The following is a 12,782-nucleotide window of genomic DNA, read 5'->3' on the forward strand; positions in this document are numbered from 1 at the left end:
GAGCTGGACTATTTAACAAGTAATTATAGACCAATGGTGCTTACATGTACTGTGGTGAGACAAGTTTTCTCTTTGGTATGGGTAGTTGATTTCCAGGATGTGAGGGGCTTGCAAATTAGATCAAGCAGAATGTACTGTGGTGAGAAGTTGAGTTTTCTTTGGTATACAATATTTTCTTTGGTCTCATTTAATGTATAGGTTGGCAGTCTCTTGTGATGGTACAACCTTATTCCATCTTCCATAGATGGGATTTCTTTGAGAATGCCAATGTCACAACTAATAATGGATATTAAAACAAACTTACATTTATGTATAAATCAAACCATGTTAAGTTGATATTTGCAGAAAATATACAATGCTTATTCTATACAATGTAATCAAACTAACGTCTCATATTGTTCATTTCTGCCTTCTCTTAAGTCTTATTCGTCCTCTGAAACCATTTTTCTGCATGTATTCTTCCCACAATTTCCATTTTTTGTGTAATTTACTCCTGTCATGTTTTCTAAAGATTCCACTTCCTGTCCTTTTATCTCTTACTATATCAAGTATGGTATGTTTAGACTTTGATTTTCATTTTGGAGTTTTGCTTTAAACTGAACAAGGTCTTATGCCTAGGGAATTTAATTTTTTTCAGCTGGTATACAGACACTAATTTCCTTAGTTACACTCATTTGCTGCTCTTGTATTCCTGTCTTTGTGCTCTGTAGGGCATTCTTAAAATCTGCAGACTCATTACACTCAACATATGGCCCGAGGTACCTCTTTCTACCTCATCACACCTCCAATATTTGCCATCTACCTGTGAAAACTTTGAGTCTGATTGGGGTATAAAAGTACCTGTGTAAACACTTGCAGGCAAAAATCCCAAATCTTTAGAATTTTGTTGCATATTTAGAAACTGTATGCATGTCCTGCCATTTTTTAAATTGCTTATCTAATCCCTCTTCCAAATCTTTTCTGGCCCCCTCTGCTTGATTTGTATGGTTTTGTGTAATGTTTTGTGTGCCTTGCTAATTATCCCTTTTTTAACAGCAGCTTCTAGTCTAGATTCAACTAAAAACTACACCAGTGCAGGTCCTTCATGTGGGATTCCCTTATCCCTTTGTTTGCCTGTACTCTGCCTTCCCTATTGGAGATTAATATCAATCTCTATCTAGCAGTCCAAATATCTTCTTGACCTCTTCCCATTTTGAATCTTTCCCTTCTAATTAATTTGTTCCCAATACTTTGGTTCTCTTGCCACCTTCCTGCACTAAGTTCCAGCTCCCTCATGTCTGTTCTGTTACCCCTACTTGCAGTCATCTCTATCAGAAGAATCTCCGCTGAACATCCATCCCAAAATCCATTATTTATCAAATTTACATGCTCATTTCTTTCCATATGGGTCTCCTGTAGCATTGCTGTTGCACTCTGCCTTTCTTAATACAGTTACATATTCTTTCTGTATACCCGAGACACCATTCACATTCCGAGGTAATATGGAAAGTGTTGCCATTATTGTAAGAAGCCCATTGTTCCCACCTGTTGTATATTGCAACTTTATAAATGTCTATATTCAGCTTTTGTGATGCATGCACCCATTAATATCTGGCAGGTTATTCCTTTGCAGTTTTTCTTCGCATTGAAACTAGTGTCATAAGACTATTTTTAATGAAACCCCTCAAAAAAAAGTCATCCCAGAACACCTCCACAACCTATAAACTTATACATAGTTTTGTGGGTTTGTATTATCTTCAAATAATGAAGCTTAGCCCTCCTGAAAGGAACAGTTGTCCTAAATGCAGTTGCTGACATAGGCTTTATTATCCCATAATTTAGGTTATCCATGCCAACACGTGTTATTGCTTGTACTTCTACTTACACTGAATGGTATTTGTTCTTTTATATTTATTCCCATCCCAGATGTGAAAAACAGCTTGCATGCTTTCAGAAAACATAAACTTTTAGCCTTGAAACCAGTGTTCTGGGTTTTAATTGCCGTTAACTTATCTCTGTAGAAATGCAAGAGAAAAAAGTCTAGGCTGCAGGTTTCTAGGAAGCTGACAATCTGAAACATTTATTGCTAAAGGCAATCTTTGTTCAGTGTTCTCTTCATGTACTTGTTTGCACCTAAAACTTATTAGATTAAACCAAGGGACTTGATCCACACATTCACCTATGCAAAATAAGAGAAAAACCCATCAATTCTGTATCATCTGGATACTGTTGCCTCACCAACACCCCAAGATTACAGCCTTATTTAAACCTACATTTGTCTAGCCTTTTCCTACTTTTTTTTTGCATTGTAATGCCTACATTTTTAAATGTTGAAAGAAAAGAAAAAGGTGTTTGCTTTAGTAACTTTATCACATGCAGCAGCAACTAAATATGCCTTACTATAAAACATGTAATTTATATTGTGAAAAGTTGCATGAAAATACTGTTAACAGAAATTTCTAGTTAAGATTACATTTTTCTTTCTTGTTCCCCTCCCTTAAGTGTCCTCACAAACATTAATTAACATGAAAAAGGCAAATACCTTTCAGTTCCCCACCTTTTTAAGAGTTAAAAGTTAACTCCATTTTTTTCCCTTATAGGCTTTTTCACAAATGTGAGTTTTGCTTTTCACTCTCATATTCACTAAGTTTTGTGTTGCTGGTGGTAGTCCTGCTCATCTCAATATCCCAACCCCAGATTCAAGTTAATTTCCTAAATATTCCTGCTTCTAGTCAACTTCTGTGCTTTACTCTGTCTCAAACATTTTCCTTTGGAACAGTGGAAAACATTTCACTGGCCAAATCTGTGTGTGCTTTAGTCTCAGAAGAATGAGAAGCGTAGTCACCTTCTGTTTTGTGTTTCCTTCTTTGCCTTGTTCTGCATCAGAAAGTAACTTCGATCCTCCAGGAAAAAGATATTCTGAAGATAGCTGAATACAACAGCTTGAATGTCGCACTTATCTTTTGATGTTCCCTGATTACTGGAATAAATTTGTTTCTTGGTGTAAAAAGAAAATCATTTTCAACAAACACTGTACTGTGTCCATCTTTTTAATACACAGCTTTGTCAGGATCAACTCTTTCTGCCGACAGGATTGCATCTTTACTAATAGGAGTCTGATTTTTCTTGACCAAATTAGGAGCATACACACACAGTGTTCCCTTTAAATTAACAGTTCCTTCTGTGGGAATACCAGTCCTTCATAGTTAATTCAGTCTGTTTCTTATTCTGATACAGCAGCAGCATATTTCAGATTTTCCGTAGATGCTCTGTCCTCTAATTCTGCCATTATTTTTGAAACTTTTCTTGTAGTTTCATTCTCTGACAGCTTTTTCTTCATTTTGACACCTGATTTTTGCATCTCTTAGCTTAATTGATTCTCTTCAAAGCTTCCATTTTTTCAACCTTTTTTTATTTGAGTTTATGCACTCCAGTGTTTTTTAGTTTGCTCAGCTGTGAGCACAGTTGACTTAAATTATTTCCACTAGATTGCGGTAAGCAATGTCTTGAACCATAGTTGGAACTGCTTTTTGCTGAATAGTCGGTAATTTCTTTAGTAGTTTATTTTCTTTCAGGATCTCGTGGTTTCTAGGTGGCTGGCATCCAGGCAGTGTACTTGCCAGTAACTGTATCTAGTAAGTGTCAAGTTTCTGGCCCTTATTTTTCATTTTTTTTTTCACATTGAGAGAACTGAAGTTAAGCTGCTAATCATGTGCAGCCATCTTGGTTAGTCTTTTGAGAATTAATCTTTTTATGCATGAAGTTGTATCTTTTACCTGAAGCCAAACTGTTCATCTCCATTTTCTTTCCAGAATCCAAAAATGAGGAAGAAAGGTACTTTATCCCTTGGAACTCAATAGACAACTAAGGTACTGTCTACACAGAACAAAATCTTTCGAAACTTTGTTCATTTTTTTTTTCTTTTGAGATAAGACAGTCTCAAAGCAAACTATTTCCAAATGGTTGTCTCGAATTATTACCCGTTTGTTCCCACCACGGTAATAGCATTCCAGGCAGGGTCAAGGTGGTCTCTCTCAGGGCCTTGGCATCATGTATGACTTTTTGGAATGGGTTGGACTCTTCAGTGTTGTAGTAGCAATAACTTGGTCCTCAGTCCATACTTTTAAAGCACTGTAAAGTAGATTCCTTTGACCCTAGGAAAGCCTAGGCTCGTGGACCCACTTTTCCACCTCTGTCATTTTAAGGTATGGTAATCTCCCCATGTATTTGTTTGCTGCAGCAGTGATCATTTGAACATCTGCTGTTAAAGTAAGTTTACTTGTGCACACTACTTTGTGCAAAGCAAGGCTAACAGAAGTTTAAGTTAATCGGCTTGCTGTCTTGTGTGCATCGATTTGTCAAGAGATGTGAGCCATAGTCTTCAGCTATCTGTATTCTGTTTGTTTTTTTTTTTTTTTGTTTGTTTAACTCATTCACTCCAGTGGTTCTCAGGAAGCTTGCACTGTCACTTCCAATGGGCGGAGCCTAAGCCTTTTGACAGAATCAGATTGTCCTCACATTTCAAACAAATGTTCATATCTCTGGAACCGTAGGATTATGAATTATAAATGTCAAATTCTTGACTTCAGCACAAACTGTTTTTATGGTGGTAGTATTCTTTAGGTCCTAGGTCTTAAACTGAATTTTATAAGTCACAGTAAACACAGTAACTTGAATTTGTAATATTTTGTAAACAACTTACAATACATCAGCAACCAATCAAGTTACACACATACTGTCAGCAACATTTTCTTCATATAGCCGAGGGCTTTTATATGAGGCTAAGGAGTCCTGTTTGTGTTACTTGTTGTTGAGATATTTGGAAAAATGTGCAAATTATATCTATATAAATTAATAATATAAAAACTGTTAATATCTATTTAACTGTACTAAACAGAGGTAAAATATTAATGCAGTTGAGTTTGCCATTGTGTAAGCTTTTAAAATTAAATCTTTTAAAACCTTGTATATAGCATGATTATTATTGATGCAAATGTAAACAAGTAATGTTTGACACTTAAGAGGTGTCAGTAGGAGAAAACCGCAGATGCACCTGGAGGCATCAGTTGGATGTAATGAGTTAAGCTGCTGTTCAATTTCTACCCCTCCCCTGTTCCTGCAAAACTGCTTTTATCTGTATAGCCCTTTTGTTTGACAGATGCAGCCTTCCTTAATGAAAATATTTTTGATTATTGATGTTAGGGCTCATTTTTAAGCATTTTCATATGTGTGCAAGTTGTTCGGTTGGTAATTGGAAAAATTGTGGCCCATTTGAGAGAATTTTTTTCCCTTTTCAGGAATGCCTTATGGCAGCCGAGAAAATTCTCTCCTGTATTCTGAAATACCCAAGAAAGTGCGAAAGGATTCCCCACTCATGTTGACCTGGAAGCAGATGCTGGATCACTTTCAGGTAAGTGTATCACTTTAGAGTGAGGTAATTTAAAAATGTGGAAATTCAAGTATGACTGAGTATGTAGTCATATGTGCACCTGCATGCCTAAGAGCAGAAAGTTGAAAAGGTACAGCTGTGCATTGGTAAAAAGAGCAAAATGTTTGTTGTATTTGAAATTTGGACTACTGCACTTTGTCACATTTAAGTTTCTTCTTAGGATTACAGTTGGTCTCTGATAATAACCAGCTTGTGTCTGAGACTTAAATGTCAAGAAATTTAGCTGGAGCTAAACTTGAGAGGAGATTCTTGATGTCTGTTGAACATGTAAGCAGCAAATCCCGCGCATAATACTTTGTAGCGCATGAAGTGTAACATGCTTCCCTGAACTACGTTACATAAAGAAAAAGTGTAGTAGAGACCAGTTTTATACAGGTTTGAAAGCAGTAGCACATACCACTGCCGCAAAGAGTATGACTACAAGAGAACAGTGTTTATAAGGAAGAGAACTGAGCTTCAAAACATGTTTGAAATGCTTCATTTGGCCACAGATAAGAGGCTGAATCAAGTTTCATGTTTTAAAGCTTTTAGCACTTCTCTTTCTGTTGTGTGATGGTTGCTGACAACTGCTAATTCTCTAGTGTGAAACTAGAGGCTGATAGCAGTGAGGTACATAACAGAAGCTTTTAAAACCTCTTTTGTAGTGCCAGAAAAGTACTCCACAATCTTTTGCCAGATTTTGGAAGGTAATCATGGGACTCTGTACTCTAAAGTAGGACTGCTGTTCTGCACAATAGGCAGATTCTTTCTTGCCTGTTCAGATGATGAAATTTTACTGAGCTGTTGGCAATGAATGCAAAATTAATGTGACACCCCAACAATACTGCAGCAGCATAATGTAACTGCACTTTGTAGGTCATTAATACAGTTGTCATTGTGTTTTAATTTTAGTAGAAGAAATATGAGGTCATGCTTGCTTCTCCATACCCTGCCTGCTTAACCCTGTGGCTCTTCCCCTGGTTACAGTGGATGTACATTCTGAGTGCTGTATTTGCTCCTTTTACTAGGAAAGCCCCCCTGATTTTATTCAGGGATTCAATCTTGCATTACTTAGTGGTGCTCGGGGAGTTAGCATTTGATGGGGAGCTGTTGATAGGCAAAATGATGGTACAGGACAGCGTCTGATTCTGTATTTTAAAGTATGTGCCTCGAGTGCACCACTGGAGGAGCTAACAGTTGGAGCATCCTAATAAAAATGCCAGTTATAGGGGGGGAAAATGACAGCTACGTTACATTAACACCTTCCAAAGTTTAAGAAACCTTCCCTTACAGTTAAGTCCGTTATTAGCTTTCTTAGGAAATCTATATGTTTATGGGGAAATAGAAAATATCAGCAAGGAGTTGAGCTTCTTGAAAGCCAGAAAATTCATAAGCTTGACAAAGCTTTAATGAATAGATACTGTGGGTACTTTTATGTTCCTGCCATTTCATTTGCCTAGAACTAACAGGTGATATGCTAGTAAAATCAGTCTTGTGTGAACTGGTGGTTAAGCTGTTCTAATTACATTGTGTAAAAGTGCTTGTTACATACTTGTAGCTACTTAATTTCTAGTCATGCGTTCTAACTTTTTGAAGAGTATATGCCTGTGCAAATACTGTCGGCAGCATTGACATACCGCACGTATAATTTTTTTTAAGTGGGATCCTCTCTCTAAAATTCTCAGGTATGGGTTCTGTGTACAGCAGTTTTACCAAGAAAGGTACAAGATTAATGGTTGAAGTTCTGTGGGTGATCTTGCCTCCTCCTAAAATTATATTCCCCCACCATTTAGTTCAATAAGAAGAAAATGAAAACAAAAGTCTGCTTGGGGGGAGTTTTTTCCTTTTACTTTGGTTCATTACTTTTCAATAAAAGTTGCCTTTATGCCTTCTTGTCTATTGAGCCTAAGCAGAGTTTTTATAGATTCATAGATATTTACTAGGCTATTTGTTTGAGGACTTTAAGAAGATTGGCACTGCATAACCCTTATGTTTTTCCTCTGAATTCTCAAAGATGGGTTATATTTGTATATGTTTGGTACTTGCATATTTCCCTGTGAGGGTCATTGGTGCTAAACCAGGGGGTGAATTTGCTGTTACAATGTCTGAGGCAGAGGTAGTCTCTCAGTAGCCTGTAAGATATTGAGCCGAAGGCAAGGCTTTGAGATGCTCTGTATAGTTTTTGATTTATGACCTTGATTTTTTTTGTGAAAAAGCTGGTTATTATAGCTCTGACAAATGATTGGAGAGATGTACTCAGTAATTGGCTTAATGTGTGCAAAGTGCAGAGAAACAATTACGTCCCTAGATCTGAATGTTATACTTTTCAATTATAAGCAGTGTGATGAAAAAGGACATATTAGAATAGCAGATACGTGGTGATCAGAGAAGTTGTTTGTGGTAGTTACAAAGGGGGGAGTCCTTGCCAAGGGATACAATTACCTGTTTCCTAGCATTTATTTTCATGCTGTGGCATCAACTATTTGTTTGGGGACTCTTGTGTTTCACTTCATTGATATTCGGTGTTAAACTCTTAGCCTAGAGGGTTCTTATGTATTTATAAGAGTTGGTCACATTCCTTGAATTTATTACAGCTCAATTTCTGAGTTGTTTGGCTTCTACTGCATACCTACAATCAACTGCATTACTAGCCGAGTTAAGTACAAACTTGCAGTGTTAGATTGTACTGAATTTTATTTTATTTTTCTGTGCTTTTAATTGTTTCATTGGTCTGTCTCTGCAGTTATTTAATTCTATTTGTTTCATAGAATACTGTGGTCTCTCTCTGTCTCTGCAGTTAGTTTCTTGCCCACCCTCCCTGTTCTTCTGGTATTAATCTTGGTGGCTTTGGAATTGCCTGCCCCTTCTTTAAGTTTGTGTTTGTACACTCCTCCTGTGTCTATCTCATTTGCTCACTCAACCATGAGATCATATTTTGACTTCAGACACTCCTATCAGTCCCATCTGTTCAGCTCTATCCCAGCTCTTTTCCAGTCTAGTGTCACTAGCTCATTCTACCTAATACAGAGAGAACACTTGTAAAGGGCAAGCCACTTGGGTAGTTTATTGGCCGTATGGACAGTTTTTCCATCTGTTTCAACTTTCTGGTTTAAAAGCATGCGTTTGCGCTTGTTTCCCACTTTTCCTGTAACTAGTCTAGACCAGATACAGATTTGCTGTATCCAGGACTGTTTGTAAGCTTCTCAGCCCCCAAGCCGTTCTGTGTTGGAGGGAAGCATTCTAGCTTATCAGTGGGAGTGGTAAGCACTAGGTAGCCTATCTACCACAAGATCCGGGTACAGATTCTTAGTTTTAGCACTTGAATTTGCTTATTTTTGCTCAGCACTTGTTCAGAACTTGTTAGCACTAAAAAAAGCTACGTATTACTACAGCACTCAACCTTCCTCTTTGCCTAGAGGAAAACAGTTTTTGTACTTTTCCTCACTTGCGTAGAGAAAAACAGCCCTTAATACTCACTTTCCTCACTTGTCTAGAGGAAAGTAGTTTTCTGTTCAGGCATGTCTAAAGGTCAGCTCCCAGTGTTCTCTCCTGTCTATCTGATGAATTTGGGCATCTTGAGGCAATGTAGCAATTGCCTTACGTACACAGACAAACACTTTCCTCCTACCACCCAACACCACAACCTGAGAGAGATGCACTTATCTAGCCAAACTGGAGGTAAAGCTCTCTCCAACCAAGCCTGCACTTGACAGTCGAGAGGAGAAGGTAAACACATGCACCACACAACGCTCATCACAGTCCCACGAAACCTACACCACCAAAATCCACACATAGAAACACAAAAACATTCACAGAGGCTCTCAATAATCTGCTCAAGCAACAGGGACCTCCAAAGCAGAAATGCAAGCAACCTCCAGCCCCCCAACACAACCCAAATGACACATAGCCCACAGACTCAGTGTGCCAATAAACCACAGCCCATAAGGCAAACCAACGTACCCAACACACTAGTCACAGGTGACGCTATAGTCGAGCACACTGATGTCCCACTCACCAGGCTAAACAAAGAGAAGGTTAGTCAGCTGCCTGTCGGGTGCCAGGATCCGCTACATAACCCATACACTTGGGTCACTCCAAGTACAAATATGAATCTGTCATTGTCCACGTTGGTGTGAACGACCTGAGCCATACTTCCCTGGACTACATGAAAAGAGACATGGAAGAGCTCTCTGATCTTGTAGCCTAAGCAGGTATGACCCTAGCCCCGAGTAGCATCTTGCCATTGCCCAGAATGATACTGCAGTACTAGGACCAAATTGATTGACTTCAACAATTGACTAAGCTTCTGGTGTCATTCTGATGGGATCCAGTATCTCTCTGCCTGGGACGACATGGTTGACAGACCACGATGCTTTGCCAGAGATGGCATGCACCTGTTGCCCCTGGGATTCCGGATACAACTAAGGCTCTTGCCACCCCTATAGTGCCTTTTATAGGAAAGGTTCAAATGACAAATTCACAACCATAACGGGAACAGGCAAGCAAAAACTGAAGGTAATGCTACTCAGTGCTACAAGTCTGTCTCAAAATGCACTCACTCGAGGCACTCCTTAAAATGGAGAATATCAATATCAGTGTAGTGACTGAGAATATCAATATCAGTGTAGTGACTGAGACCTGCTTCAAGGCTCTAGAGAGCACCCTTGCATTACTAGGCTATAACTCGTACCACACGTTTCGGCCATCTAACCTGGACCAGAACACCAAAGGTGGAGGTGTCCATATTCATTAAGGATATCCACACCTCCAGGCTAGTTGCGCAGCATAATGCATCTGAGGTTATCCAAGTGCAGCTAACTCTGGGTAAAACTGCAGTCCAAATTGTAGCTTGCTACAGATCCCCCGCAAAGACCCAGGATTCCCACTCTTTTCTTGATATACTGGAAAATATTAGGGTTCAACCAAACACCCTAATAATGGGTGATTTCAACTACACCACCATTAACTGGGAAAACTACTAATGTACCAACTCCTTCGCTCAACGCTTTCTGGAATTCATAAATTCCAATGCCCTGGATCAACTTATCCACACCCCCCACCAGGGGCAACAACATCCTTGAGCTAGTCATTACCAACATGAGTGATCAATTCCACACCTGAAAACTCCTCGTTTGTCAGATCCGACTTTAAGCTAATCACCCTAGATATCTGCTTCCCAACCCCACCCACCATTAAGGAAACCACGGTAAAAAATTTCTCCAAAGCCAACTTCATGCTCAAGACAGAAGTGGCTAACTTCATGACACCCATGCAGTTGGACAATAGTTACGACTGCTGAATCCTATGCAAATACACTCTATAAGCACTTACACAAGTGCATGGATCATGCTGTCCCAAACAGAACCAAGATGCTATTCTCCAAAAAAAGGAAGCCAATCTGGTGGTCCCCTACCATAAACTCTACAACAGAAGGATGAAACTGTTGCAACAGAGTAAAATCCCATGGGTGGTGGAGCTTGCTTGGTCAGCCTCAGTAAAAAGCTGAGATCCCTTATAAGATCCTCCAAAGCTAGCTACGAAAACAAAATTGCCACTGCTTCTAAGGGCAACCGCAAAGCCTTCTATAGCTATGTCAGGAATCTTGGTGGCAACACCCAGATCTGCTCTAAGTTACAGCACAACGGCATGAAATTTACAGAATCAACTGATATTGCCAACATCCTGGCAGATTGGTTCAGTGCTAACTTAACCCCCCTCTCGCCCCCTAAATGGCCCATATGTATACAAGAAGAATGCAGAGTCCCTGTAATCACATCTATGCAGGTAAATGCTGCACTCTCTCTAAAACCAAAAACACAGCATCCATGGGACCGGACAACATCCCCTGCTGTTTTACACCAACTTCAGAACGAACTGGCTCCTCACCTAAGCACCATGTTCAGTCAGTCTCATGTCAGGCTTTGTGCCTACTGAGTGGCGAACCGCAACAGTTATCCCACTTCACAAAGGGGGAGCCACCATTGATCATTCTAACTTTCACCCTATTAGCCTGATGAGCCTGGTCTGCAAGGCCATGGAACATATCATGGAACTCGTAAACGAAGATCTTGGTAACCTCCAAACTCTGGACCCCACCCAGTTTGGGTTTGTGAAAGGCAGATCTTGCCTTCTGAACCTAATCGACTTCTTTTGAGGCAGTCACCAAAACCGTAGATGAGGGTAAGGTGGTTCACACAGCCTAGCTTGACCTTGCCAAGGCTTTCAACACCATCCCCCATTCTGGAATTATAGCTTAACTCACTAAACTAGGTATAAATCCATATGTCACAAGATGGGTTGCCAACTGGCTCACTGACACAACCCACACTGTAAAACTTGCAGACTCCAAATCTGACTTCAAACCAGTGACAAATGGAGTACCACAGGGTTCAGTCCTGGGACCTCTCCTGTTTTGGTATCTGTTTCTCTGAAGTACAGGCTAACACAGAAGGCCTCTTTCTAACGAAGTTTACTATGGCTCCTAGTTTGCAGTCATCTGCAAAGTCCCCAAATGATGTGGACATCCTACAGAAGGGCCTCACTGAGACAGATGCCTGGTGTCCAAGGCATGGCCTCAAGCTCAATGCCAAAAAGTGCGCTGTCATCCCCTTTGGTAAAAACTCTGTACCCATGAAATGCCACATAAATGGCAGTCTACTTATTGCCGAGTGTGTGAGACCTTGGGACCCAGGTGGACAGTAGCTTCTCCTTTGATAATCACATCGCCACAGTAGTCAGGAAATCCTATGTGGTACACCTCATCACAAAGGGGTTCTCATGTAGGAAAAACAAGGTCATTGTTCCCCTCTAGTCTGCACTGCTTAGACCCATTATAGAGTGCAATGCCCCTTTTGGAATGTACCTCAAGACCTCTGCAGCAGCTGGAAAGACCACAGAAGTACCCCACAAAGAGGATTACTGGCCTCAGATGCCCTACATTGACATCTCAAAAAACTCCAGCTTTACTCTGTAGCATATCGCCTGCTCTGAGGAGATCACTGCCGAACATATAAAGCTATGTTAAACCCAGAGTTGTTGGACATGCTACACCTTAAGAAATCCCAATCCCTCCTAGCTACACGCTCTAGGGACCTAAACCTTGTCACCACAATAAACAGGACATGCTGGAAGGATAGATTCCTGTCCCAGAGACTTCCTGTACTCTGGAACAAGCTACCCATCTATGTCAAGCAAAGTTCCTCATTAGCACTCTTCAAGAAAAATTTTGAGTGGATGGGAAATAGGAAATGCACCCCAGGGATTATTTCCGTGGCTCTGCTCGACAGGGGCACAGGAAATTAACTTTCATGGGTGGCGTAAGCCAGGGAACCTTGTTGGCTAGGCTTACTTAGGCCCTTGGGCTGATAGCCTAGTA

General features: G+C 40.0%; 1 protein-coding gene across 2 annotated transcripts in view; it reads left to right on the plus strand.

Annotated features, from left to right (window-relative positions):
- The window catches only part of DPP9 (dipeptidyl peptidase 9), a 1,882,741-nt gene that overhangs the window by 201,428 nt on the left and 1,668,531 nt on the right, over positions 1 to 12,782 (plus strand). For both annotated transcript variants that reach the window (XM_044053788.1, XM_044053789.1), the window contains exon 4: positions 5,277 to 5,389. In XM_044053788.1, coding sequence (XP_043909723.1) covers positions 5,277 to 5,389 — 113 coding nt within the window. The remainder of the gene's footprint in view (positions 1 to 5,276; positions 5,390 to 12,782) is intronic.

The sequence above is a fragment of the Protopterus annectens genome, chromosome 13.part0, assembly GCF_019279795.1.
Source record: "Protopterus annectens isolate FY-2018-M chromosome 13.part0, PAN1.0, whole genome shotgun sequence".
Lineage (NCBI taxonomy): Eukaryota > Metazoa > Chordata > Ceratodontiformes > Protopteridae > Protopterus > Protopterus annectens.